We start from the raw sequence: 26071 nt of genomic DNA on the forward strand, positions 1-26071 counted from the left end.
TCAGAGCCTGCCCAGGGAGCATGTGAGTATGTACCAGCACTCTTGTGGTGCTGTTCTGGTACTACTGAGGTACCAGAGCCTCTCTGGGAGCTCAGTGGGCCTTGTGTGTACTTGGCTTTGGATGAGGCTCAGGAGAGTGCTCTCTCCATTCAGAAATGGGTTTGAGTTACAGTGTGGTCTGGAGATAAGTGATTGGCCAATAGGCATCCACTTAGATGGATTTGTTTCACTTCCTTCAGCCTACGTTGTTGTTATTTCTAAGGTTTTGGTTTGTTTGAATGGAAAACTATGTAATGAGTTCAACGGAGTGAAGCTTGATAGTACCTCCTGGTATTCTTAGAGCCCTGATTTGATTTCTGGCTTTTATAAACCTGCTTGACTTGTACAAGCTTGTAATCTTGTTAGGAAATACTTTTAGGGGGTGTGAAGAACTTGGCAGCTTGAATACAAAAACTCATCAAAATATCCTTTTACAAATCAAAAGGGAAGTCACTTGTTGCGTATAATAGATGAGAATTGTACAATTAGTATACTGAATCACACATGTGCTTGTTAACTCAAATTTTTGAATCTTCAGTGATCTCTTTGTGTAGTGGATTGATGCCAGCTGAATGCAGGGCACCCACAAAGCCTCTCTCTCACTCCCCTCCACAGCTGGACAGGGAAGAGAAAAATATAACAAGGCTGCATGGGTTGAGATAAGGACCAGGAGAAATCACTCACTGAATACCATTATGGGCAAAACAGGCTAGAATTAAAGATATTAATTGAATTTATTTCTAAAATAAATTTTATTTCAAAATCAGAGCAGGATTGTGAGAAGTAAAATAAGACCTTCAAAACATCTTCTTCCCTTCTTCCCAGCTCTACATCCTGCCCCAGCAGCACAGGGAGACAGGGAATGGTGGTTATGGTCAGTTCATCACACATGGTTTCACCCCCTGCTCAAGGGGAAGAGTCATTCCCCTGCTCCACCACAGGGGTCCCTCCTACAGGAAACAGTTCTCCATGAGTCCATCTGATGAGCAACAGCTCTCTGCAAACCTGCAGCATGGGTCATTCCTCCATGGGGTGCAGTCCTTCAAGCACAAGCTGCTACAGTGTGGGCTTCTCTCTCCTCAGGGGTTACAGCCTCCTTCCAATAGGTCACAATCTCAGCTTAGGCTGGCGTGCCTGCTTTGGTGTGCTCCATGAGCCTTCTCCAGGGGCTGCCGATGAATGTCTGCACCCCATGGTCCTCCATGGGCTGCAGGGGTACAGCCTCACCCTGATCTGCACCACAGCCTGCAGAGGAATCTCAGCTCCAGTGCCTGGAGCACCTCCTCTCTTCTCCTTCTTCACTGACCCTGGTGTCAGCAGAGTTGTTCCTCTGACATGTTCTCACTCCAGTCTTCTCTGGCCACAATTACAGCTGCTCAATAACGTTTTTTCCTCTTTTTCCTAAATCTGTTATTATAGAGATATTACCACTATTTCTAATTTCCCAGTCTTGACCACATCAGCCTTTGGAGCCACCAGGGATTGGCTCTGCCAGACATGAAGGAAGCTTCCAGCAATTTCTCACAGAAACCTGTAGCCTCCCGCTACCAAGGCTGGGCTGTGCAAACCCAATACAGTTTGCCAAGTGTTGAGGCCTGAGTCATGGGTTTTCTTATTTTTTTCGAAATTATGACTCTACCATTCGGCTTCAGTCAGATTATTTTTATTTTTCCCACCATCCCATTGAAATGTCATACAAATAGTGGCCCAGTGCCTTCACACTGTGTAAGCTAGGACCCTTGACTGACATGATTTATTGCCAAAATACCTGTTCACATTTGAGTTACTGGTTCAGAGACACCAAAGAGGGGAATAGGATACACTTAGAAAGAGAAGTAAGTGAAACTCTCTCTTTTTCATGTGTTCATTTCAGGTATTGCCCTCTTATATCTGCAACTGTACCGTGTCACGAAAAACCAGAGTCACTTGCAGCGATCTCTTGATTACGTGAAGAGAATCCTTCGCAATCTGAATGGCAGAAGAGTTACTTTCCTCTGTGGTGATGCTGGGCCTTTGGCAGTGGGTGCAGTGGTTTACCACAAGCTGAAAAACAGCAGTGAATCTCAAGATTGTGTTGCCAAGTAAGTGGTTGATGGTGGGAAATGCCATGCCCTTCATTTGTAGAGAGCATTGGTTCAGTAACTTTGCAAGTGAAATTTTAGAGGACAGGGTTAAAGAATGGACGCTTTCTCTCCTGATAAGGTTTCAGTACAGGAATACAAAATAGGCTTTATCTTTATTAAAGCTGGCTTGCACTTGATTCATATTTAGTCGTTTATCTTGAGTCCTCTATCGCTGTTAGGACAGGATGTCCTGGGCATATCTGTAGTGCACACACGTTCTGATTTTGTCACATTGAAGTGACATTTAACAAAAGCCACGCTCTTGTCATCAGCAATATGTAGTGCTTGTGCAGTATGTGATGCTTTCTGTAAAGAGTGGGTCTTAGTTGAAGATTCATTACAAAACATGTGCACTGGGTCTGGATGCAGGCAGACAGAAACGCGGTGTATGGGATTGGTACGTAACAAAAATTTAATATATCAAAGAGGAAGTATTTGCAGGAGCAGATTTGTAAAGGCAAAGAATTTAATTAGGTCAGAGCATATGAAGGGTGGCCTGAAAAAATTCCAGCCCTTTTTCAAAGTAATCTAAATGGAACAAATGTCTCAAGAAATCCCATTTAGTGTAGCTTCATTAGAGAGCTGACTGTGCCTTTGCTGGTACAGTTGATTGCTATCCCAGCAAGAGCTGGAAGTCCTGGAACCCTGTGGGGCTTGCATTCAGCACCACAGTCCATCTGATAGCTGTCCAGCAGCACACCTCAGGCTGGCAGAATTTGCAAAGAGGCTCATGTCCTCATCTCCATTCTAGTTTATGTTTGGAAACGTAATTGGTCTCTTTCTATTCTAGAATCCTAGTGTGATTAACCTCTGCTGCTGGTCCTGAATGAATATTTCAGTTTTGAAATGAGTGTTAGGTTTGGGGTTTTTTGCTTTTACAACTGGCAGTCAGCTTGGGCATGTAATTTTGAATGCAGCTCAGAAAGCAGCATTGCCTGCTGTAAGGCAAAAAGCATGAGTATAGCAAAATGAGATTAGCAGTAAATCTTTTAGTGTTGCCTCTCCTTGGAAAGTAATTTCTATGAGGAGTAATGAAAAGGAGTTTAGTTTGATTGTTTGTTTATAACTTTTTTGTTTACAAATATATACATGACACCAGCTGAATAGCACATTATAGATGTCAAAATGTAATCTGTGATTTCACTTGTAACATTTTACCTTGTCCAGTTGTATGAGTTCAACAATAAAACTTAATAGTGAACAATTTAGAAGAAAATAATTTAATTCTAAACCCAAAGCATAGTTCTGAGAAAAGAGATATAAAACTGGGTTTTTTTAGTAGCTTTTCCCTAGTATTAAGCAGAGATAGCATAAACACATGATTGAGGTCAGTGGTTTTGCTATGGCATGATATTAATGCTAACTCTTCTCCTGAGAAATAATAGCTGGAGGAATCTGGGAATTGAATTTGGTCTTAATCCAGACTGTTGTTACCCCTCCCCCAGTTTAAAATGGGATCATCACCATGGTTTCATCTAAATATCAATTTAATCAGAAAAGATAGGAAGAGACAGGGAGGGGTGGCCCTGAAACAGATCTCTGACCCACCTTGGTGCTAATACAGACTGGTAGAGTATTAGCAGAGAGTCATTTTGGAGAAAATGAGGATTACCATGGCCAGTGCTTCTTGTTTCTTGTTTTTTCACTGCTAAAGGCAAGCAAAACACTTGTGCATTGTAGCAGTGTGCTTTTCAAAACTGAGGTGCTAAATGTTTGAGACAATGTGTTTTCTTAGGAGAGGGAATGACAAATGGTGGCGTTGAGGTTTTTTGCATGTTTGTTTTTTCCCGTCTTAAACATGTATAATTAAGTGTTCCTCACTTTGGTGAAATTCCTAGAGGTTCCAGGAGGTTTCTGTCTTTGCTGGAGTAGCTCTCTGGGCTTCTCCATCTCCTACCCTGCGTCTGTTTCTGCCTGCACAGAATCCTGACAGCTGTGCTGATACTGGCCTGGCTCTGGCTCAGAGTTTTACATCTCCAGGATGGCAGGTGTGCAGAACTCCTGCCTATGAACCCAGCAGCCAGCTGGGCTGGGAGTGGTTAAAGGGGTTGGTGGGGCTTCACCATTTGTTCTGCTTCTGGTTGGATTGATGGGCTTGTACAATGCAGTGTGGTCTCTACAGAAGATCCTCTCTCCCCACCTTCCTTGTCTGATGCAGGTTGTTGCAGCTCCAGAGGACAGTCATCAGCACAGATTCTGAACTTCCAGATGAGCTGCTCTATGGCAGAGCAGGTTACCTGTATGCCTTGCTGTACCTGAACACTGAAATCGGTCCAGACACTGTCCCACAGTCTGTTATCAAAGAGGTAGGACAGTTTTCTCTCTCCAGCATCACAGTATCACTGAGGTTGAACTGGGATCACTCTCATACATATTTCAAGCAATTTAAGAGAGTGGTGCTGGAGGGAAGAGGGGCCTAGAACTGGAAACCCAATCTCATCTTGTTCAGTCTCTTCCCCCTTTCCCTGCTGCCCAGCTGCGGCTGGGACAGGCCCATGTGGGTGGGTCTGTGTCCAGCCAAGGAAATGTCTCAAGTTTTGACCATTTGAGACATTGTTACCAAAAAAAAACCCCAGAAGTGTGCTAGTATTTTAAGTTCAAAGAAAGGAAATTTAGCGTGGGGAGCATGCATGACTGTTTTGCGGATACCAGAACCAGAGAAGCCAGGGCTGGAAAAAAAGTAATTAGAAATATTGATAGATTAAATTTTTACTCTTAAAATATAATTGAGTTCATCATTAAGGAAAATACCTTTTCTCCCTCAGCACTCAAATCCAAATGAATTGAATATTGTTGTCCTGCCACTGTATTGTGGCTTATTGTTTGTTGTGACTAAACAGTCATGCAGAAGCAAAACCCTCTGAATTGAAGAAAGCAACTCAGGGTGTGTTCTTTTCCTTAGGTAATAGATGCTATTATTGAGTCGGGGAAGAACTTCTCCAAGGAGGAGCGGAAGACAGAGCGCTGTCCTCTGCTGTACCAGTGGCACAGGAAGCAGTATGTTGGAGCAGCCCATGGAGTGGCTGGCATCTATTACATGCTCATGCAGGTAAGAGCTTCTTCTCTTGGCTGGGCTGAAGTAGCAGGGATTTTTTGATCGTAGGGATCTTATCTTCAGCTTTCATCCGTGTGCAGTGTGCTGGATCAGGGTCTCACAACTTGGAATTAGACTGCAGCACAGAGCTGTGCTGAGGTGCTGCCTAAGGGTTTGATAGCAGAGGAAAACTGTGACTAGGGTAGGATCACATTAGAATGAATTAACTCTTGAGCTGTGGTTCAGAGCACCAGCTTTTCAGGATCTTATTTCTTGTCCTCAGCAAAGACAGTGAAGTGCTTTCTCTCATCTTCATACTTACTTCTTCTGGTACCTGCAGTTAGAACAGCTAAAAATTCACTCACTATCCATCACTCTTCAACTTTTTGACATTTTTAAATTATTGCACCGCTGATGCCTCCTGTCCTCCATGCCCTTCCTCTCTTCTGTAGTGATTTTTTTTCCTCCCCACTGTCTTGGTGCTTCTGGAAGACTATCCTTAATCACGTATTTGTCTTCAGTATGCTTTTAATATTTAGATGTTTTTAGCACCCCTATTTCTCACACAAAAGTCTGATGTATTTTTGTGTATTTATGACCTCTGTTTTCCTCTTTTTGTTTTCCTTAGTGAGATCCTTCTCTTCTGTAAACCTCCTCTTTCTCATACTTACATCAATTCCCCCTGCCCTGAGATTTGCAATAGGATTTATGATTATTTTTGTTCTACAGTCTGGGAAAAGAGCCTTAAGATTCATTATAGAAGATTGCCACAGAACTACAAAACTTTATTGCACCTGTTTCTGGTTTTTGAAGGTGCTGCTGCCAGTCTGTATATCTCTGTAAATATCAGTTTCCTTGCCAGCTCATGCCGAATGAGTTTTCTTCAGGCAAATGGAAGGACTATACATCCTCACAGTCTGCAGCTGTGTACCAGTGCTCACTGCAGAAGTGATTGAGCTGGTATTTGGTGCTGCTACTGCTCAGCCATTCCTTGCTTAGAAAAAATGCTGCATTACCTTACACCATTTCCACCAGCAGTTCTGGTTGAACCAGCTGACTTTGCTGTAGAAGTAGCTACTGCTCTGCTGCCTGGGGTGTGTCTTAACCTTACTATACCCATTTTCTGCAGTGACCATCCCACTGGGGCCTCAGGCTGCTCTGATTTACCCTGCTCTTATCTTTACCTACTGCTTTCTTCAACAAGGTTGTCCACTCCCTACTGCTTCTTTCAGCTTTCTGGCTTCTCTTTCCCTGCTTGTGCTAGATTTTCAGAGAAACATCTAGTCTCCTAAAGAAGGCCCTTTAAACGCTCCATGCTCCATTTACTATTTAAGGTTGATAGCAGAAATCATTGCACATTGCTTTTTGGTTTGAGCAGAAGCTATTCAATCTACATGTTAAAATCCTAGTTATTTTTCCTTTACGTGTAATTGCTGCTTTTAAGAATTACCAGAAAGCTATTGTTTATGCAGCATTACATTACCATATTTTCACTGTATGTTAAATATTGTGAGTCATGCAAAGTTGAGTCATCCACTGCAGAAGAAGATGGCATATCAGAGTCCCATACTTTCCTCATCCCTCCCACGCCAAATGGGGTGAATTTTGCTGTATTTTCATCAAATAATTCAAGAGATGGTTTGTTGGGAGTGGTTATTTGATAACAAAAAAAAAGGCATTGAACATTGCACCTAAGATGTGAAGGTTACTGAGGGTAATTCCTGTACAACACCTATATCATACCATCACAGAATATGCAGAGTTGGAAAGGACAAATCAAGATCATCAAGTCCAGCTCCTGGCCCTGCACAGAACACCCCAAAAATCATACTATGTTCCCAGAGTGTTGTCCAAACACTTCTTAAACTGGAGAAAACAGGTATTGCTGGAGTTATTTACAGGCTGCTAGAAGAATAAGAGCTTAGCCATGTTAAATAACTCATCCAGGAGGAAGAGGGGGGATTCTGAAGTGCTAACTAGGAAGTCTAAGATCTTTTCACTAACCCTGAAACACAAGTGTCTGTTTGCATACCATTGCTCTTGGCCAGAAAGTCAGGACACACACCTGTAGGTTACTCTTTAGCTGTTTGAAGTGAGTGCTGGGAGCCTCAGCAGCTTGGGCAAGAAACTCCCTTGTACTCAAATCTTCTTGGAAACACAAGGGAAGGAGGTTTGTAAAGAGCCCTGCTCTTCTTGGATTTACCTCCTAAGGATTTCTGAGCTGGCCTGGGCTTGCCTTGCCCAGCTCCCGACTGAAGGCATTTATTGCTGGTCCCGTCCTCTTTGCCTTCTTCTGCAGGATTGCCTTGTGAAATCAAGAACCCCAAAACAAACATTCCTATGAAGCCTCCCTACCACACAGGGAGGATTGTGAGTGAGAGCTGATTAGCTTTGAGGTATTTTTCATGACAAGCTGCTCTGTATTCAGGTGTACTTCTGATGAGCAGCAGGAACAGTCTGGCTTGAGGGACGTGGTGGATAGAAGTTTGGCAGAGGAGAAATAGAGGCTTCTCATTTCTTCAGGTTACTCAAAATATAGCTATTGAAAGTTTACATTCATTTGGCTGCCAGACTTTGAATTCTAGGAGTGTGCTCACCTGTTGAATACAAATGTGCTGGAGCTGGTGGGAAACAGTGGAATTTTATGACATTGAATCAGTAATAAAGACAAGTTATTTTAAAAAATAAGGTCAGTTATTAGGCTGTTAGAGGTTCCAGGGCCTGTGGCTGTTCCCACAGCTTGCAGAAATTCCAGAAATCATATAGGTTGTGTCAAAATAGAGAGCTCTGCTGTTAAAATGGTGGAAAATGGGCTGGTAGTGGAGGGAATGTCAACCAAGAGCAACTGCAGACACCACAGTTACTTGGCTTCTAAACCTTTAGTTACAAGGAACATGCAGGATGATGGATGTATTCTCCACTTGACAAGGATGTAAATTAAACAAAAAAATTAGAAAGGAAATTCCTAAGAGCAACTGAAGGATGATTTTGTAGTACAAAGATGTTTAGGTATTTGGTGAGGTAGCTATTGCTTCTGAAATTGGAAATGCAGATTTATAGCCCATAGCTTCAGGGAGCTTTGTTTAGCATGGAAAACTTCAGCCTTCATAAATCTCTTGCCAGGTATATGCTGCTATATACACTTTCCTTCATTTGTTGGGAAATAGTTATTTTTAAAACAAAATGTGTAACCCAATATATTGGAAGTCTGTATTATGAGCACCATGTGTACAAAACTGTCTTTCTTCTGTAAGTATTGTCCCTATTCTAAGTCACAAAGAGAAGTCTGGGAGTCGTCATACTCTGTTCTCAGTTCTTCCATAACCTTTCTGTGTCACCTCCATTAAGACAGGTAACAACTTGGTGCCCCAATTTCTTTGTCTCTGCAATGACTGTGAAAATGCTCTTAGCAAGGGTGTAATAAGCAAGCATTAATTAAATCTGTAGGATGTGATTCACAGTATTTGGATCAAGGGCACTTATGTAGGATACTTGAAAACAGATTGTAGAATTAAGTGTTGATACACAATTTGTTACTACTTCTGTTGATGTATTTAGTGATGTTTATTTTAATGTTTTCCTCAGCCAATTGCAAAAGTGGACCAGGAGACCCTGACAGAGCTGGTGAAGCCAAGCATTGACTACGTGCGTCATAAAAAATTCCGATCTGGGAATTACCCATCATCACTGAGCAATGAGACTGACAGGCTGGTTCACTGGTGCCATGGTGCCCCTGGAGTCATCCACATGCTCATGCAGGCTTATAAGGTAAATCATTCTGTGTTCATAGATTTCACAGAGTATTCTGGGTTGGAGGGGACCCACAGTGATCATCGAGTCCAGCCCTTAAGTGTGTGGTCCGAGCAGGGATCAAACCCACAGCCTTGGTGTAATTAGTACCAAGCTCTTAGATATTTGTATATATATATCTACACATATGAATGTATATATACCTCTGTCTTCACAGAGAGACTATATGCAGGCCTGTTTGTTTGCAAGACTTTATATAGTGTATTTCTAGATCTAGGCTTTTGAACAAGAACCCCAAGCAAGACACCTAAGAATCTCAGAATACTTAAACTGGTATGTTTTAAAGAGAAAATAAGTGGGTAAAATTTCTTCTCAGGGCACTAGCAGTTACTAAGCTTTCTTGGGAAAGAGACATATGTTTAAACAGTTTGGCATCAGAGTCCTGGGTGTGAGAACTTTGACATAAATTCTTTGAAATATCCCAAGAGTTTTAACAATTATGTTGGTTTTCAAAAATATAGGTTCATGTGCCTTGCCAAAGAATGTCTTTCATAAATTACTCCTTTATTAAGATATAACACTGGAGAATTTAACGTCAGAGCTAAGATCCCAGGCCCCTTCCAGGGCATAAATAAAACTGCTGAGCTACCACAAACCTGCTATTTGCCCTTCTCCATTCTTAGCTAGGTTTGCTACCTGACTTTTTGTGTGCTTCTGATTTGCGTGACATTTGAAAGTATGCCATTTAATTAAATTTATGCAAATCGATTCTTGCTTTTGACAGCCCTCCTTGACAGATTCCTTGGTTGGCATCTGGGTGGGCTGATGAAAAGCAGGCTTGGTTTATGGAATAATCACTTATGCTGCTACCTGAAATGTGAACTTTAAATTTCTTACAGCATTGCTGCATGTAACAGCAGTTGCAGTTGTTTTTTCTTTGGACTGTGGTAGGAGATTGAGTTAACACTTCTCCACTCTCTCCTTCTTTGTCAATGTGATGCTTTCCCCAGCACAAAATGTTTTGCAAGAGGTGAGAAGGATAGCACCAAGTTCTGATTAGCAGTCTCCTTTTTGGCATCTTTCTGTGTTTAAAGTGATGAAACGCATGTCTTTCTATTATTCTTTATATTCTTCTTTTTGAAGCACTGAAAGAAAAAAGTTGGCATGTGTTTGCTGGCTATGCTTTCATACCAGGCACAGGACTTGTGGTAACAGACAGCAGTGTTTGTCCTGGAAATCAGGTGCTGTCACCAGGCCTTAATTCAAAATGTTATGGCTAAGCCGCTGGCAAACCCTGTTCAGAGAGAGGCACTTGCTGTATCAAGCTTGTGAATTTAAGAATCTTGCATGTTAGTTGCTTCTATTATCTTACTAAATAGTTTGGCAGGGGTTACCATCTCCAAAGGACTAGATCTACAGTAGTGCATCAGGTTTGTTTTGTTGGGGTTATTTTGGTTGGGGTTTTGTTGTTGTTGGTTTGGGGTTTTGTTTGTTTGTTGATCTGTAAAGCGACTTAGGCAAAGGTGAGCAGCAAAGTGGCTTTATAAAGGTGGAATTCTGGTGTTAATCACCTAAATTACTTGCTTTTGTTTGCTTCTTTCTGTATGAGCCCTCTGTGTTTAAAATGTATATCAGTTGCAGTAAACTTTGCAAAAGTGTTCCTTTGCTCAAACTGACTACTGCTTCTGAGTATATACTATACAAATATACCTTTACTCATAAAGGAAATGTGGGGGTCCTGCATGTTTTTGTGGCAGAGAAAAGAGTCCTGTGCTATGCCAAGAGATATTCTTGTGCATTTTTGACGTGGAATTGAAGGCAGACAGTGAGCAACCAGGAAGAATTAGTCATGAAGACCAGACCAGCAATTTAGGACCAGATTTCATATCCATTATTCTGTTTTACGTTTCTTGGAGGCAGCATCACATTTCTGTATTTTCAAATTCTGGTTTGGGAATAGAAAATGAAGAAAAAAGGACCACATAATGTTCAAATAGATTGTAGGTTTTAGAACCAAAGGCCTTGAACTTGAGTTTTTTCTTTGGGGGTCCTGATTTTGAAAGCAAAAACCAGAAAAGTTTTTTCTTTTACCCTGCAGGAAAAGGAGAAACAACCTACTAAGGAAAGAAAGAGAAGTCTATGAAGAATAGATTATTAAAATTAAAAATAAATTTTATATGGAAAAACCCTACACAAACAGCAAAACATCTGTCAGGAGCAGCTTCCTTTTATTTTCATTAATACTTCAATTGATGTGTGTTTATTCTCTGTTTTTATTCCACAGACTTTTAAAGAGGATAAATACCTGAAAGATGCTATGGATTGCAGTGATGTCATCTGGCAGAGAGGTTTATTGAGAAAAGGGTATGGCATCTGCCATGGTACTGCTGGCAATGGCTACTCCTTCTTGTCTCTCTATAACCTAACTCAGGACAGAAAGTACCTCTACCGAGCTTGCAAGGTGAGCTCTGCAGCATGCCAGCAGCATCACTGCTCCCTTTCACATCCCAGTACAGCCTGTACAAACTGGGCTGGGGGTGGGCTGGTGTGCCCTGGGGCTGCCTGGGACACTGGGTGGGATAACAGGGCCCATCCCTTGCTCCACTTCGCTCACTTTGGCTGGACAGCTTCAACTGTGTCTGTTGGGCGGGCACTGTCTTGATAAGCACAGTGAAACAGACAAATTATTTGTAAGAGGGGAGGGACTAAATGTATTCAGAAGAAAATAAGAGCCTGGAAATTAGCCTGCCTGAACAATAACAGACTGATGTTATGTTGTGGTAATTATTCCACTGAGAGTTTCACTGTCCTCCTCAGGTCCTCAAGCTGTTTGTATTTGTGTTTTGTAATTATTTGTTTTCAGACTAGTGCCTGTTTGGGGCTTTTAGAGCTCCGAATTGCAGTTATTGAATTGCTCACTTAGAGATTTTTTATTAATACAAATTGCAGAGAAAGACACACTCAGAATTTTTCCATTGGAATTGTCCAAGTTCTGCTCTCAGCTCCTGACTGTGCTAGCACTTACTGAAGGAGAAGGCTTTCTCTGCCTGTTTTCCAACCTTGTAAGACCTTGGTTTGGTTTGTTGGGTTTTTTTTTCCCAGTTTAGTTCACTGACATGAGGTTTTATATTGTGTACACAGCTTTTTAGCTGAAGCCTTTTACACAGCATTGCAAATGAAATTTGATGAGTTGCTTCCTAGGTGTTTTTTAGTGAATATTGGCCATATGTAAAGTTACTGTATTCATCTCTGCAGTCAGCCTGTCCTCTCTCAGCAGAGCTTTAAAAATCTGCTGCTTGTCTCACATTTACCAAAGCATCATGCTGTGAGGACACCTGTAGACATACCTGCATCCTAGAGATTGAAATAAAGCCCTAGTGCTCCCACAGCAAATGTGTGACTTTGTTACACATGGAGTCACCCGCTGCTGATGTGTGAGCCACAGCGCGCTGCAGGCATTGCTGGCAGCACGGCTGTCAGCTCTCCCTATCATCCTCCATGCTAGCACACCTTGTGCAGCTCTGGGCAGCTCCTGGTGCTGCTGCATTTCTGGCCCAAGAGAGCCAGATGTTTGTCCACACCTGTCTAGAGAAAAGCTAACCTATCTGTCTCAAAGCCAGGAAAGGCAGACTCTGATACGTACCTGAAATCCCTTTAAGAAGGAGGTTGTGATGCCATGGCCAAAGACTGTTTGCTGGAGCTGCCCACCATAGTCAGGCAGTGGATTTGCAGCCACTCTGCCACTCAGCATCTCCAGCATCCCCTTGGCGATGCTATGTGGGAGAGTGGGGAGACAACAGGCAGAGTAAGGGGAAACAGGCAGAGGAATTTGCTTGTCTGGCATTCTTGAAATCTTTTCTTTCTGACCCAGAGTGTGCAGGGAAGCAAACATGCAGTTATGTTGGTACCTAGAGGCGTGTAACTGAGAGAATGAGATGGCTGCCCTCCCAGGGGTGCTTCTTCACACCAAAAACATCAAGCCCAGGGGAAGGAGTCTTGCCTGAAATACCTTCTTTGAAAAGCCATGAGGCTGTTTCACAAATGAACCGCAAGAACTTGAACAGAGGAGACCCCTGTTTTGTCCTTCACGTTTTATCCTCACAGCTTTTCTCTCCAATTGTCAGGAGCTGAGGCACTCGTAGCTGGCCTGTGTGTAGAGGAGACAGGGGCTGTGCCATCCTGGGCTGCAGGCAACAGAGCATTGAGCGCTGTGCTGTTCAGCATTGTGACTGCCACAGTTGGTGGCAAGCATGCCAGTCCGTGTGACAAATAGTGTCAGATGTCTTCCTAAGAGATTGTTTCTTCTCCCCCCACCAGTTAAACAAAGATCCTGTGGCTTACTGGATGACAGTTGTGCTGAAGCTATGAACTTGCAAATGATGGTTGTGTTTCAGTAGCCTAAGGTGCATTTTTTGAATTTCTGTTGCAGTTCCCAGGCTGGAAGTAATAGTCAAGGCTAGTGTGCAATCAGATGTGGATGTTGCAAGAATTGATTGTATCTTAGAAATATGCCATAAACATGTTTGGTCCTCACATTTAAGACAGGATTACATGGGAGAATTCAACCATAGTTTGGAGATCTATACCCAGAGGGTGAACAGAAATGTTTAATCAGTTCTTAATAACAGTGTGAATCACAGTGTTTGTGGTTTTTCCTTGTGTTTCCTGAAGACACACACATATGCACATACCTCTATCAAGAGAAGATCATCATCCTCCACTAAATATTTAAACAGAGCAGAGTGGGGAGGTGAGGGAGAAAGGAGATACCACCCCTTTCCTTCTAATGAACAGACTGATGGCTCTGGAATCATGCTTAGACCCCATAAAGCCCCAGCTGTAGGGCAGGGACACCCTCTAGTTAGGCTGATGGGTTTGCCAGCAGGTAGCCAAACTGCAGGGGGAGCAGGGAGAGACCTCTCAGTCCTTTGCTTTGCAGGAGTCTGTGCATGTATTTCAAACAAGTAGTGGTTTGTGTCCAAGCACAGAAATGCCAGGGGAGCTTGTGCCCCCCTGATGCTCTGGGGAGCCACAAAGGAGAAGTAGCTGGTTGTTACTGAATTGATCCAGGTGTGGTTCATAAGCCATGTGTGTCTAATGTAGCTACTGCAGCAGTGCTGATCAAATGTGAGAAAGACACTGTTAACTCTTTTTAATGGTAATCCATCTCCTGCAACAAAACATTGATGACCATAATTGTCTAACTGTATTTATAATGATTTTTCATAAGGCTTGGGAAGAGCAAATAAATGAAAGTAATTAATGACAGCTGAAGATTGAATACTCTAAATTGGTGCACAGAAATGAAAGAAAACCAAAATGCAATTAACATTTATAAGTCCTCAGTTTGTGGATAAATTAAGCAACAAGAGAGATAAGAGACTGGTACAATATTAGTAAATTTTGACCAAGTATATCTTTTCTTACAGCATTTTTCCTTGGCATGTAGCAGGGTTGATTTACAAAAAGCAGATGTCTAGCCCACCATTACATTATTAAAACTGAAACTCACTCTATGCAAATACATATTTTAAAACCTGATTGCAGGCCTTGTCATGGTTGAAGGAGGACAAATTGATCTCAGTGATTTATGTGTTGTGTGTCTGCTTACACTGCTTCACATTTTGTACCTATTAATGCAATTCAGATACTCAAGCTTGCATTTAACAGTCTTAAATAAAAATATATTTTTAATGTGTTCCCCAGTTTGCTGAATGGTGTTTGGAGTATGGTGCACATGGATGTCGTATTCCTGACCGACCTTATTCCCTCTTTGAAGGTAAAGTGCTGGTGTTGCAGATGGTCTTGTACTACAGGAAAGAGGGGCCTCCTTGCAAGTTTGGCACATGCGTAGGAGTTGGGAAGTCTTTGATGGGTTCTTCCACTATTAAATTCCCCCATGGCATCATCTCTGCCTAAAAGAAGGCAGGGGGTAGAAAAGGACAAAGAAAAATCATTCACTGTCACAACTTTCACTCCTGCTTTCATTTCAGCAGCTTGAATGTAAAACCAGTGGCAGTGTTACTCCAGAATAAAATTCTACTGTGCTGATGCAGCTTGGTTTAAAGCAAACAGAAGTTCAGGCAGCAGTTTTGTCACAGATGGTTTTTCAGAGGGACTGGGCAGAGGAGCAGCTGTGGGTAGGGGGTCTCCATCTAGCTGCTAGCTGTCAGAACTAGGCATTCTCTGCTGCCATACTCATCCAAGGAAAAGGTAGTTTTAATATGAACCCAGAGTCCTTAGGGGCTTATCTATAAGTTCCAAGATGTTACCAGATACTTTCCTAGAGCTTTGTATTTTTTTAATATATTTTCTGTTTTCTGTTGTTTTCTATTCCTTGTATCATCCTCATGTTCCAGAATCAGTACCAAGGAATTATAGATCCAGGTAGGATTTAAGGTAGCATCGTGGCTGCTCCAAGAACAACGAGCCTCCTCTGCCACCTGCCGCAGATACTTGAAATTACAGCAGCCGAGCGGGGATATTTGCAAATTAACAATCCAGGGCGTGAATGAATATATTAGAGCAGGAGTTTATAAGCAGCCCTTCTAAACAGAGTTATTGTCTTAATGCTTAAAGGAGAAAAGCATAAGTATTCCTATTCCTGAGAGCTCTTGTAGGGAGGGACAAGAGCATGCATACAATCTGTTGTATAAAAGCTTTGAAATTTGTTGAGAAAGTGAAACAGTGCAAAGAGATTTGTGCTTGAATGCTGACATAGAGGTTATATTTTGGTTTTTAATTGTGTACATTTTTAAAAGAAAAATATAGAAGTCTCATATTTGAGATGGAAAAACTTCTTAAAGTTTGTTTCTTTTTGAAGAAAATTTTTGGCTTCTTTTTGAAGCCAAAATCATGCTTGCAGTTGTCCACTTCTGCCTGAACATGCGTGCTTCGAACAGAAGTTGCATGTGCATCTTATGGAATTGTCCTAAGTGTTTTGTTTCAATCAATACTGTAATTCAGAAAGGTTCCTTTATATATATGCATAGCTGTTTATAAAATAGGATTTTAGTATAAAACTGAACTTGTATTTGCAGGATTTCCTTGTTGTGCCTCTCCTGACTGTCACCCTATGAGTTCTGCTGGGTGATGCACTATGGGGTCTGGATGGCCTCTTCATGGATAGTGAGGAAATGAATCTGTAATTCACAAGTGCAATAAAGTTCTGGCTTTTTCTTTTAACCAGTGAAATAGGAAGCAAGAGCTGCTCAAATTATGAAGGACAGTCCAAGCTTGGATTAACTTTTTCTTAATTTGAAATAGCATTGAGGTTGTTCAGTTGAAGACATGTTAGCAGAGACATCTTGGTTCTTGCCTTTGATATTTCAAAAGAAAATTTGTTTTTTGGGTAAAGTACAGATGAACTTGCCTTTCTGTAGGGCCTAAGTTCACCTTTTTTTAAAAAAGATGCCAGTGAGGGAGGTGTTCAGATAGGTGCTGTTGCCTTTGATGTCAGCTGTGCTATTTTAATGTGCACAATGATCTCCTTCTCGTTATGTTTTAGGCATGGCTGGAGCTATTCACTTCCTCTCAGACATTTCAGTACCGGAGACTTCCCAGTTTCCAGCGTTTGAACTTAGACCTCAAAGGAGAGAAAACAAAGTGGAACAGGACAGCTAAAACCATCATTTTGAAAGGAAACTGATGCCAAAAGAGATGAGACTGTTTCGTGCCTCTGATAGTGAACGAACTTGACGCTGAACCGACAGGTGGATAAAGCCCTTTTCTCACCCCTTCTGCCCCAAAGGACCATGAAGTCTTTAGAGCATGAACAGGAGAAGCCACACTTAAGTTCTGTTAAAGTGACACCTTCAGATGTAGGACCAGAGAAATCAAGTTTTGAACTTTCTCTTTTCTGTTGTATTTGTCTCTTCAGGTCTTTGCCATGCTCTGCACGTTTATTGGTGTTGTGTGTTGATCCAAGTCCTTTGTTGTTAGCCACAAGCTGGTCTCCGTGTGAATCTCTGTCCTGTACCTCCGTGCATGACTCACAAGAGCAGTGTTGCTTTCTGCAGCGTGCTTACCGCGGGGAGAGCTCGCTGCAGGACGGTGCCCAGCTTCACTGGTGTGCTGGCAGCTCTACAAAGAGATGAAAACGTTTCTGTGTTCATTTTTTTCTGCCTTTTTCTCCACAGTCCTTACAAGCTAAGCTGGTGGAGATCAGCCTGTTTTGTTGAAGAGGTGTGAGGCCATTTCTGTTTTCAGAAAGTTAGCAGGTTGAAAGGGATCTGATTTTAATTTTGCTGCTGTTGTGGGAGGCTTCTTCTGTTGTTCCCTTTGATAGCTGCAGCTGGTTAGTGTGTTAGGTGCTTATAGCAGGGGGGAGATGCTCCTTCCCACCACTGCAAAGCCCATCCCATGCCATGAGCTTAAGCTGCAGGTGGAGTCACCCGGACCGACCTCCCTCTGCCACCAACAGCAGAGCCTGGACAGCACAACTGCTTCTCCTTTCCTAGACCTCGATTGGGAATAAACGTCTCCTGCAGCATCTCGTATACAGATGAGCAAGGGAGGCTCCAGGGCAAGCCTCCCATGCAGGCAGCTCAGGATGGTTGTTACTTTGGAACCAAAGTGGTGATTTGTTCTGGCCCTCCCCTCCCATGCAGTAGGTACAGGAGTGATAAGTACCAGCTGCTTTTGGAAGCTGCAGAGATTATTGAGCAATATGCAGCCATTGCTAGTGGCTGCAATTGAAGTATAATTCATCTTCAAATCCACACAGTAAAAGCTCTTTTCCCATAGTCTTAACTGCTGCTAGTGCTTTGCTTGCCCCTGTAGTGTGGTGGGGTTGTGAAGTACTAGACCTGCCTCCAGGTGCTCCTGAGTATCAGGCCATTGGTTTGGGAAAAATGGGACATACTTTGAGTACTCTCAGAGCAGGCTTATGTGTCAGGTAGTACCTGAAGTGTAGTGCACTCCCATCACTCAGGCTCTGCGGTCATCCTCCCCCAGGTCTCCTTGTGCTCTCTCAGTCCAGGTGCTGATTTTAATTGCTATCTTCTGTCAGGTGTGAGTGTGACAGATGGCACAGTTTGACCTTTTGGGCACACATCAGGATATGTGTGACCTGTGGGCCATCTGCTGAGTGCCAGTGTCTGTGGTTGGGCTTGGAGATGCACTGTTGCTCCTGCATAAATTGGTCTTGATTTGTCACCTGGCAGGTGACTTCCTTGAGCACATTCCAGTGCCCCTTGCCAAATCCCTTGCGATGGTAATAATTTCTCCACTCATTTCTGCTGGACAGCAGCAGTAATGCAAGTGCACAAACAGCTTAACATCACAGTGTAGCAGCTTCTCTACTGGTTTGTCAGGGAGGATTAAAACATGGGAGCAGCAGAAGAGACTTCTCCACCCCTCTGGCAAAGGCAGAAGGTGAGATGGGAGCAACAAACCCAGGTGCATCTCTAAAGCCAGAGATTGGGGAAAATGCTGAAAGGCAGTGGGAGTGGGGAATGCTGCATGGCAAGCAGCTGGACTGAAGCAAACAGGAGCAGAGCAGAAAAGTGAGGAACAGAGAGAGTTATTAATGTGGGGGATCAGTGAGGAGCAGGAAGAGCTGGAAGATCTTGCAGGCAATGCACAGTGTACTAACAGAGACATCTCGATGAGAGATTGCTCCATGCCAATAATGCAAAGAGCTAACTGTTTTTTTCTTCAGCCCGTGGATCCCTGATGCTGCCCATAGAAAAGCCAGGAAGGAAACTTGCCCGGGAAGTCTCAGAGAAATACTAACAGAGGTAGATGCCAGCTCTGATCCTGTTTCACATCACCCCTTTGTTCCACACCCACCTCTTTGTTCCTTCCCCTCCACTGTGGGTGCAGAGCATGTTGGGTGTGTGAACAGGGAAAGGGCTCACCACATTTACAGGAACTGCCTGCCAACACTGGCCACCCTGGCAAATCCCAGGCCTCTGTTGTGTGGACTGTTTAACTAGGGGGTCAGCTGGCAGGTTTTTCATTCAGTGATTATCTGCATATTGGTCTTGGCTACTGTGCTTGGAGTGGCTGCTGTGGGAGGTGAGTTTGGCTGGCTGGAGCCTAAAGGGAATTAAAACCTGGTAGTTTTTAAAATGCACAGATATATACACAGTAAGAACAGCTGAATGCTGAGCAGAGCCCCAGGATGCTGGAGTGTACCTGCCAAGCTAATGAGCAAGTCAGCCACCTGCCCTTTGGTACCACAGCCAGCCTTCTGCCATGGTGGGGCCTGGCACCATCTTCCTCTGCAGAGCCCTCTCAGAACTAAGACTGGAAATGTATTGAGCTGGGAGTTGTCTTGACAGTGCACCTGCCTCATCTTCCTGACGTGACTTTCCCTGTGGCTCCTCCTTTCTGTTTGTCACAGCATTGAGGTATCTAGGTGGCCCCTTAAGGAAAGACACAGTGTCAAGGCGAAAAAGTGCATTTCACCAAGGCATTGTCTTCAGAAATGACATCAAACTACAAATGTAGAAAATGTCTTAATATTCCCTGGTTTGCTTTGTCTGTGTGTAATAGTTCATCTGTTGCAAAAAGCAGTAGTGTTAAAAATGGAAATGCTCTTTGGGCAGTAAAAGAGGAAAAAATGCTGATGTTTTGTTCTTTGGCTTTATTAGTAAAGATTAAGCTATGTGGTGGTAATTTGTGTGAGTCTGGTTTTTTTCTTCATTGTGGTTCTCCTTCCTTCCCTCCAGCTCTGTGGTGTTAGCTGTCCACTGATCTGACTGCTGACCTGCTTCCCCATCTTATAGTCCTGCAGGATGAAACACATGCCAAAAAGAGATTGCTGGTTTTGTAACCTTCCCATTTTCCTAGCACTGCAGGTGCCTTTCCTGCTGCTGCTCCCAGATGATTTTTAGTGCACGTTGCTTAGTGCAAAGCTCTGCTTTCTTTTGTGGCCACACAGATCCTGTTGAAGAGTTTGCTGCTAACGCCAGACTCGGAATGAACTGGTTTTTAAAACACATGTATGAAATCTCCCTGTCCAGCTGAGTAAAAGCTGTTTCCCACCTTTGAGGAAGTTTGAAATGTTCCTCTAGCTAGGCTTTAACAGAAGGCAACATCAAGTAGGCTGCAGGCCAAGGGCAGTATTTCTGTTTCACACTGCCCTTTGTGCCACTCATGGCCATCTTGGCCACCAAGAGAAACTGCTGCTTTTTTGGATGGAGAGGATCAGTTTGGTCTGCAGACAATCTGTACAAATTCAGGTGTAGGTTGATAATGGTGTTGGGGCTTTTCTAGCACAGCAGATCTCTAACATCTAAATAGCACATGAGCAATGCATGGGAGGCAGTGCATGTGCTGTGTGTCACCTCACAGCTAGGGCAGAGTCACCACTGTGCTGCCTGAGCCCTGCCCAGCAGGCTGTTTGATGCAGCAGCCTTTCCTACTGAAACTTCACTTTTTCCCATATGTTTCCATTGGTTTCATGATGATTCATAGTCAGGGCCAGTGTGATTTGTGCACAGGGACCTGACTTTCAACCACTGCTTTCTTCTCCCTGACATCTACAAGTGGATTGTGGTAAATCCAGCTTGTAGCTATTAGGTAAGATAGGGGTAGGCAGCAGGAGAGAAGCAGAGTGGGACAGGTAAGAGACATCCATCCTTGTGACTCCTCTCGCTGCATAAAGCTAAAATAACAGATTGATGCAGGAAGGCAGAGCTGCTTAATTTGTCACTGTTCCCTCTGCCTTCTCTGCTGCCACGTTCACCTTGCAGCACATGGCAGCTTGGAACAGTGGCTGCCAGTTGCACCTCTCATCTCTAATTGCCTTATTATCTAGCAGTTGCTTTGTAAAAGCTGTCTCATGCTGGATCTTGCCCTGCGTGGTGTCTCTGTAGTCATTTCCCTGCCAAATAGTACAGACTGTAACGCAGCTCAGCTCCTGGTGACATCAGAGGGGAGGGTTCCCACAGCCACAGGGCCCACAAAGGCATCCTGTTCCACCTACTCAATTAGCAATGTCAGATCAGAAAAAGAAGACAGGCTTCACTATCTGAAAAAATGGTATGGCTTCTTGGCTGACCTGTGTGCCAAAAAGTGACGTTTTGGATATATGTTCATGGAGCTAACCTATTTTGGAGTTGGGTTTTTTAAAGCCGGGAAGAAAGAAAACCTCTTTTACTTCTTCACATTGTCTTTTTGGAAAATACAGTACCAGCTGTTTGTTGTCAGTGCAGTGTAAGCTGTCACAAAGGCTCCAAAGGAAAAAAATGAGCCCAAAAAACACCCACAAACCATAAAAAGTTGTCACTACATTATCACTTCCCAAAGTGATGGAACACAGGCCCCACCAGAGCTACAGGCAAGGTGAACCAAGAGTCCCTGGTGGTGCTTCTTCCCATGAAGCAGCATAGTTGGAGATTTCAGCAGAAGGGCACTGACCCTCTTCTCATTGCTCCTGCTGCCAGGTCACAGGGGCAGAGACCACAAAGGTGTCCTCCCCTGCCTGGTCCCTGCCTCCTCAGAGGTACACCACACACATTTTGGGGATGCAGAACTGAAGAAAGGACTCGAGGGGTTACATTGTTCATGCTCCTGGCTCCCCACCCAGGTTCAGTGGCTCCACTAAAGCAGCTCCTTCTCGCCAAGCCCTGTCAAGGGGTTTAACCCCCCTGGATCAAACCTCACTGCAAGAACCAGGAGACAGACAGGCACAAGACACAAAAATCGCCTTCCTGAGGTAGATCTCAAAGGCTGGCTGGGAGTCAGCTGCACACTGGCCCAGTGCCTCTGGGAAGAGGCAGGGGAGTGCCCCACAGATCCCCAGGGCTCCCAGCTGTGACAACCAACCTTATTTTGCAGTCAGAAAAACCACCCTGCCTCAGGGAGGCACCAAAACCTCTCTAGGGTTTGAGAGAGGATGCAGTGGCTGCACCCAGAGAATCCCAGCAGATAAAGCACCAAACCCCCATGGGGAAGTTCACAATAGCAAAGCTGCAGCACCTGGCAGCTCCTAGGGCATGGCCAGTGCCAAGTAAAATCCTGTTGGACCTGGCGAGGCAACTGGAGGAAAGGCATGTAAACAATCTGCAATTAACACCTCTGGATGCCCATGCAGGAGATGTGTTTTCCAGAAAAGACCAAGCAAGTTTGCTAGCAGAGAAATCCCTGTGTTGTACAAGGTACCATCATCCATCAACACCAGGAAATAAACGAGCCAGACTTTGGGAAAACTTCACCTGAAGTTGAATTTCACTGTACAAAGGCTTCTGTTCAGTGTGCTCAGGATAAAGCCAGCTGTCACAGATACATTTTATAATATAAAAGGGCTTAACAACACCTATCTATTAAAATGAGGTCTGTAATTCCTATTGACAGAAAAAGGTTGGAATTGCTTTTAAAAAAATATGTTCTGTAAACACAACCACACTCAGTGACATACACAGCTTTCACACTTGAAGTGCAAGCTAATCAAGAACATATATACAGTTGTGATGTGCAGATGGACCTCATATTCATCCATAAAATGTACTTTTTTGTTATCTGAAGCGTCCCTCAAGCTAAGACTGCACACACAGAAGTACTTTGCTTTGTCCCTTATTATGATGCACAGTAAGGGAAAGCCTTGGTTACAATTTCACCCAAGTCAGGTACGCAGGAATGAACTCCTCCAGTGCTAGCTCTGCTTCAGATGGCTACTGATTCCACCAGCAGAAAGAAACAGTGGCCCTTACAAGTTTTTCTGTTAGACACTCACATTCACAGAAAAAGGGATGTGTTGCAAATCCAGCTTGACACCTAGAAACAAGTTCAAAAGCCACTGGCACAGAACAAGAGCACAATAAAGCTCTGGCTCCCTGTGCAACACAGGTCTTCAGATGACTCCAAACCACCACAGTGAAACCTCTGTGCCCTGGCTGGTGTCACACAGGAACATTCACCGGGTACCCAAAAGACCACATGGGACTCTTAACCCTCAGCTCTGTTATTTTTGCAAGTTCTTCAGCAACAGGAAGCAATGGCATCTTCTTTTGACATGACTTAATATGCACAAAGGGAGAAGGTCCCATTAGCAGAAGTTGTTTCAGAGCAACTCCAAATTTTTGCTAGACATGGATGGGTGTGAGAACCCTTACAGGCAAAGGGGCTCTGTGTTTATTCAAAGATGTTCATTTGTGGTCACTCAGAGGATTGGCCAGGGGCACTCACAATAAAATACATGAAGAGCTAAGAGATATTGAAAGCCAAACCATCTGTGCACCAGGTCAAAGAATGCTATTAAGAACCTGTCCCAAAAAGTTATTACTTTTCTGACCTAGAGAGGAGAGCAGATTTACAGATCTATAACCTAAGATGACAGCTTTACTTGGTACTCTTTGTGGCAGCAGTTAGACTATAATGGAAGATACTATTTCTCAGGGACTAAACTCATATCAATGCCAAAGGGAGTAAACTTGTACCTATGTTCCCATTCCCTCTTACTGTAAATATTTTCCAATTTAGGGACGAAAACTTAGGCATTTCAGTGTTTCTCACTGTTCTGTCAAGAGTTAAAAGTAACTCTGAGGTTGTAACACCTTCCTCTCGTGCCAACATGTAGGTCATTGTCTGTTTCATACAATCTCAGTGCTGGCAAAACAAGGGGAGCCAAGATACCAAACACACAGGTGAAGTTCACATGATGGGCAAGAAACACTCAAGTCCCAGTCCTTAATTCTGGGTGCATCATTTAAAGTAACAACTCCCTCTTTTCTAGGGCACTTGGCAGAGCCCTTGCCACAACTCAACCAATACTCGTACTCTAGTCACAGTGATTTTTATCAGAGCATCTTTCTGTTATATATCAGAACTGAAATGTAAAAGAAAATAGTAAAAGGAAAAGATGGTAGTCACAATTTCTGGTAAAATCATTGCCCTGCTGCTTCTACCTATATCTTCTTTGTCTGTCATTTTCCTTAGCTGAGGACATTTCTGCTGTGGGGTCTTAGGAGGCTGCACATCACTATGGGGTCACAAGAATTGCTACCAGTAACCTGCCACGACGCAATTAAAACTTCAATTGAAACAAACAATAAATAAAGAGAAAGACATACAGGTTTTAAATATAGGTTTCCATTAAAAGCATTACAAAGACAACTTCTCTCATTTTGAAGAAAAAGAAAAAATCCACTTCTACTTAAAAAAAAAAAGAAAAGAAAAAAATTTAAAAATCACCCTTTTGCAAGTAACTTTAATGAGGAAAGGTGCAGGGAAGGGAAGGAGAGAGGACTTGGAGAATTAGCAAGTGTTCAAAAGGGCAGGTGCCCTCCATCTTGGTCATTTTGCAATTGCACCTTCTTCTCACACAGTCAGGTCAGAGAGCCAGAGTCCTCATGTGGAGGATTTCACCACCTGCTCATATGGGGGAGGTGGTGTGTTGCAATAGGAAGGTGGGGGTGGGTAAACCGGGTTTCCTTGTGGGGAGTTGGGCTGCACGTGGAAAGCCATAGCCATGGGATTCATCCCAGCTCCGCCTGGGTCTGTGTAATACGGCACTCCAGGTTGTTGTGACCCTGAAAGAAAGGAAAGGAGAGAAAAGGTATCAGCAACAGCACAGGCATCAGCCTGTGCTCTGCATACTCGGACAAGGTTTTTCAAAGTGTTCATCAGAGCAAAGACAAGGAGTCTTTCTCCCTTCCAGGAAAAAAACCAGGCTGGCAGGACTGCATTCACCTCTTCAGATACTACCAAAAAGTTTCAGTTTTGATCCAATGGAAATCATGTAGTGAAGCAAAGGGCACCACTGCCCCAGGCAACTAGCATTTCAAAGGGAAAACAGTGAGTCCTGTTCAGTTGCTGTAACAGAAAAGCTTTTTGTCTGCAGAGAGGAGAGGTGTGGGATCCCAGATGGACAAAGGAGTCTCTACTGTGGCCCTGACTCAGGTGTCAAGTCTTACAAAAGGACTTCAGAGATTATTTTGTGGTGTCCTGGATCTGCTGATAAGCCAGAGTGAAGCTCAGAGGGATAATTCCCCTCCCACAGTTTAGAGGTGAGCCTTTGTATAAAGCAAAGAGCCAAGCTGCAGTCAGTCACTGCTGGCTAACACAATGGGACAAGATTGCTTTGCATAGATTCAATTTAGGAAATGATGTTGGAGCCTGCAGGGACAAGGAAAGGAAATATATGGCCACACACAAAATTCCTTGGCTGTGACACATAAGGAGTAACAGAGATTGCTTCCATAATAACAAAGCTGGTGTGTAACCCTCCTCAGATATCACAGTGGGTGGTGGAAGATGACTTAATGCAACTGAAGTCACAGAATATCTCAAGACCTAAGTTAGCTTTTTTTTTTTTTTTTTTCTTTCTCTCTGTTTAAATAAAGATGGACTGGGAAAAAAGTCATGGCTGAGCAACAGGTTTTCTTCTTTTGGTGCCAGTCTGTGTTTCCTATAATGACACAGCTTCTAAGAGATCTTCCCCTTCCATTCTCCCAGTCAGGCTCCCAGAAGAGCACTACTCCCAGCAGATGCTGCTGGAGTGGCAGAAGATGCTGCTGCTATCTCTGCAGGGAAGGAAGGACACAGGCAATGAGCCACATTTTGTGGGCTCCACCTCAACAGTGAATTGGCTACTGGTACCAAACCCAGAAGAGTAATTACTGGAAAATGGGAACTTGCTTGACTACTAATTCTCATTGCTTTTGCTGTTAAATATTTCTAGAACAGTGGAAAAAACTAAAAATAAAAAAAATAAAATAAACTGTGGGGTTAGCTCAGAGCCCAAAGCTTTAAAGTAACAGTAGTAACAGTCTGGAAGCAGGTGCCATAATCACGTCATCAAAGAGCTTGTGCTGATTTTATATTTGCCCACAATTAATGTTCCATGAAGTGCCATGAAAGAGTAAAACTGTGCTCTAAATTTAAATCTGGTGTTTATCAGTTCAGCCAAAGACGTTCCCTGTTCACATAAACTTCAGGCTATTTTTCAGGCTTAAAAATATTAGTCTAGTTGGATTGGCTCCCCCCCAGCTGCAAAATACTCTCTGTTCAGTTAAGGAGAAAACCAGATGTGGAATGGGAGCCCTAAAAACCCTTAGAATTTAAACAAAGAAGTGTCAGTTTGTGTCTGTAACATCTTTTTAACCTTTTAGGCCTAGGAGTGTTCCCAACCAGAACTAGCAACCAGAAAGGAAGAAATTACAAACTTAGAAAGCAA

General features: G+C 43.3%; 2 protein-coding genes across 2 annotated transcripts in view; one reads left to right on the top strand and one right to left on the bottom strand.

The window, feature by feature from the left end:
• LANCL2 (LanC like glutathione S-transferase 2) overlaps window positions 1-19569 on the top strand; it is a 32820-nt gene extending 13251 nt beyond the window's left edge. The window contains exons 3-9 of the mRNA XM_005486980.4: window positions 1913-2120; window positions 4321-4468; window positions 5065-5211; window positions 8782-8964; window positions 11231-11407; window positions 14653-14725; window positions 16454-19569. Of these exons, the coding sequence (XP_005487037.1) occupies window positions 1913-2120; window positions 4321-4468; window positions 5065-5211; window positions 8782-8964; window positions 11231-11407; window positions 14653-14725; window positions 16454-16569 (1052 nt within the window). The 3' untranslated portion in view covers window positions 16570-19569. The remainder of the gene's footprint in view (window positions 1-1912; window positions 2121-4320; window positions 4469-5064; window positions 5212-8781; window positions 8965-11230; window positions 11408-14652; window positions 14726-16453) is intronic.
• The window catches only part of VOPP1 (VOPP1 WW domain binding protein), a 67461-nt gene continuing 60416 nt past the window's right edge, over window positions 19027-26071 (bottom strand). The window contains exon 5 of the mRNA XM_074541300.1: window positions 19027-24425. Coding sequence (XP_074397401.1) covers window positions 24244-24425 — 182 coding nt within the window. The 3' untranslated portion in view covers window positions 19027-24243. The remainder of the gene's footprint in view (window positions 24426-26071) is intronic.

The sequence above is a fragment of the Zonotrichia albicollis genome, chromosome 1, assembly GCF_047830755.1.
Source record: "Zonotrichia albicollis isolate bZonAlb1 chromosome 1, bZonAlb1.hap1, whole genome shotgun sequence".
NCBI classification, from domain to species: Eukaryota; Metazoa; Chordata; class Aves; order Passeriformes; family Passerellidae; genus Zonotrichia; species Zonotrichia albicollis.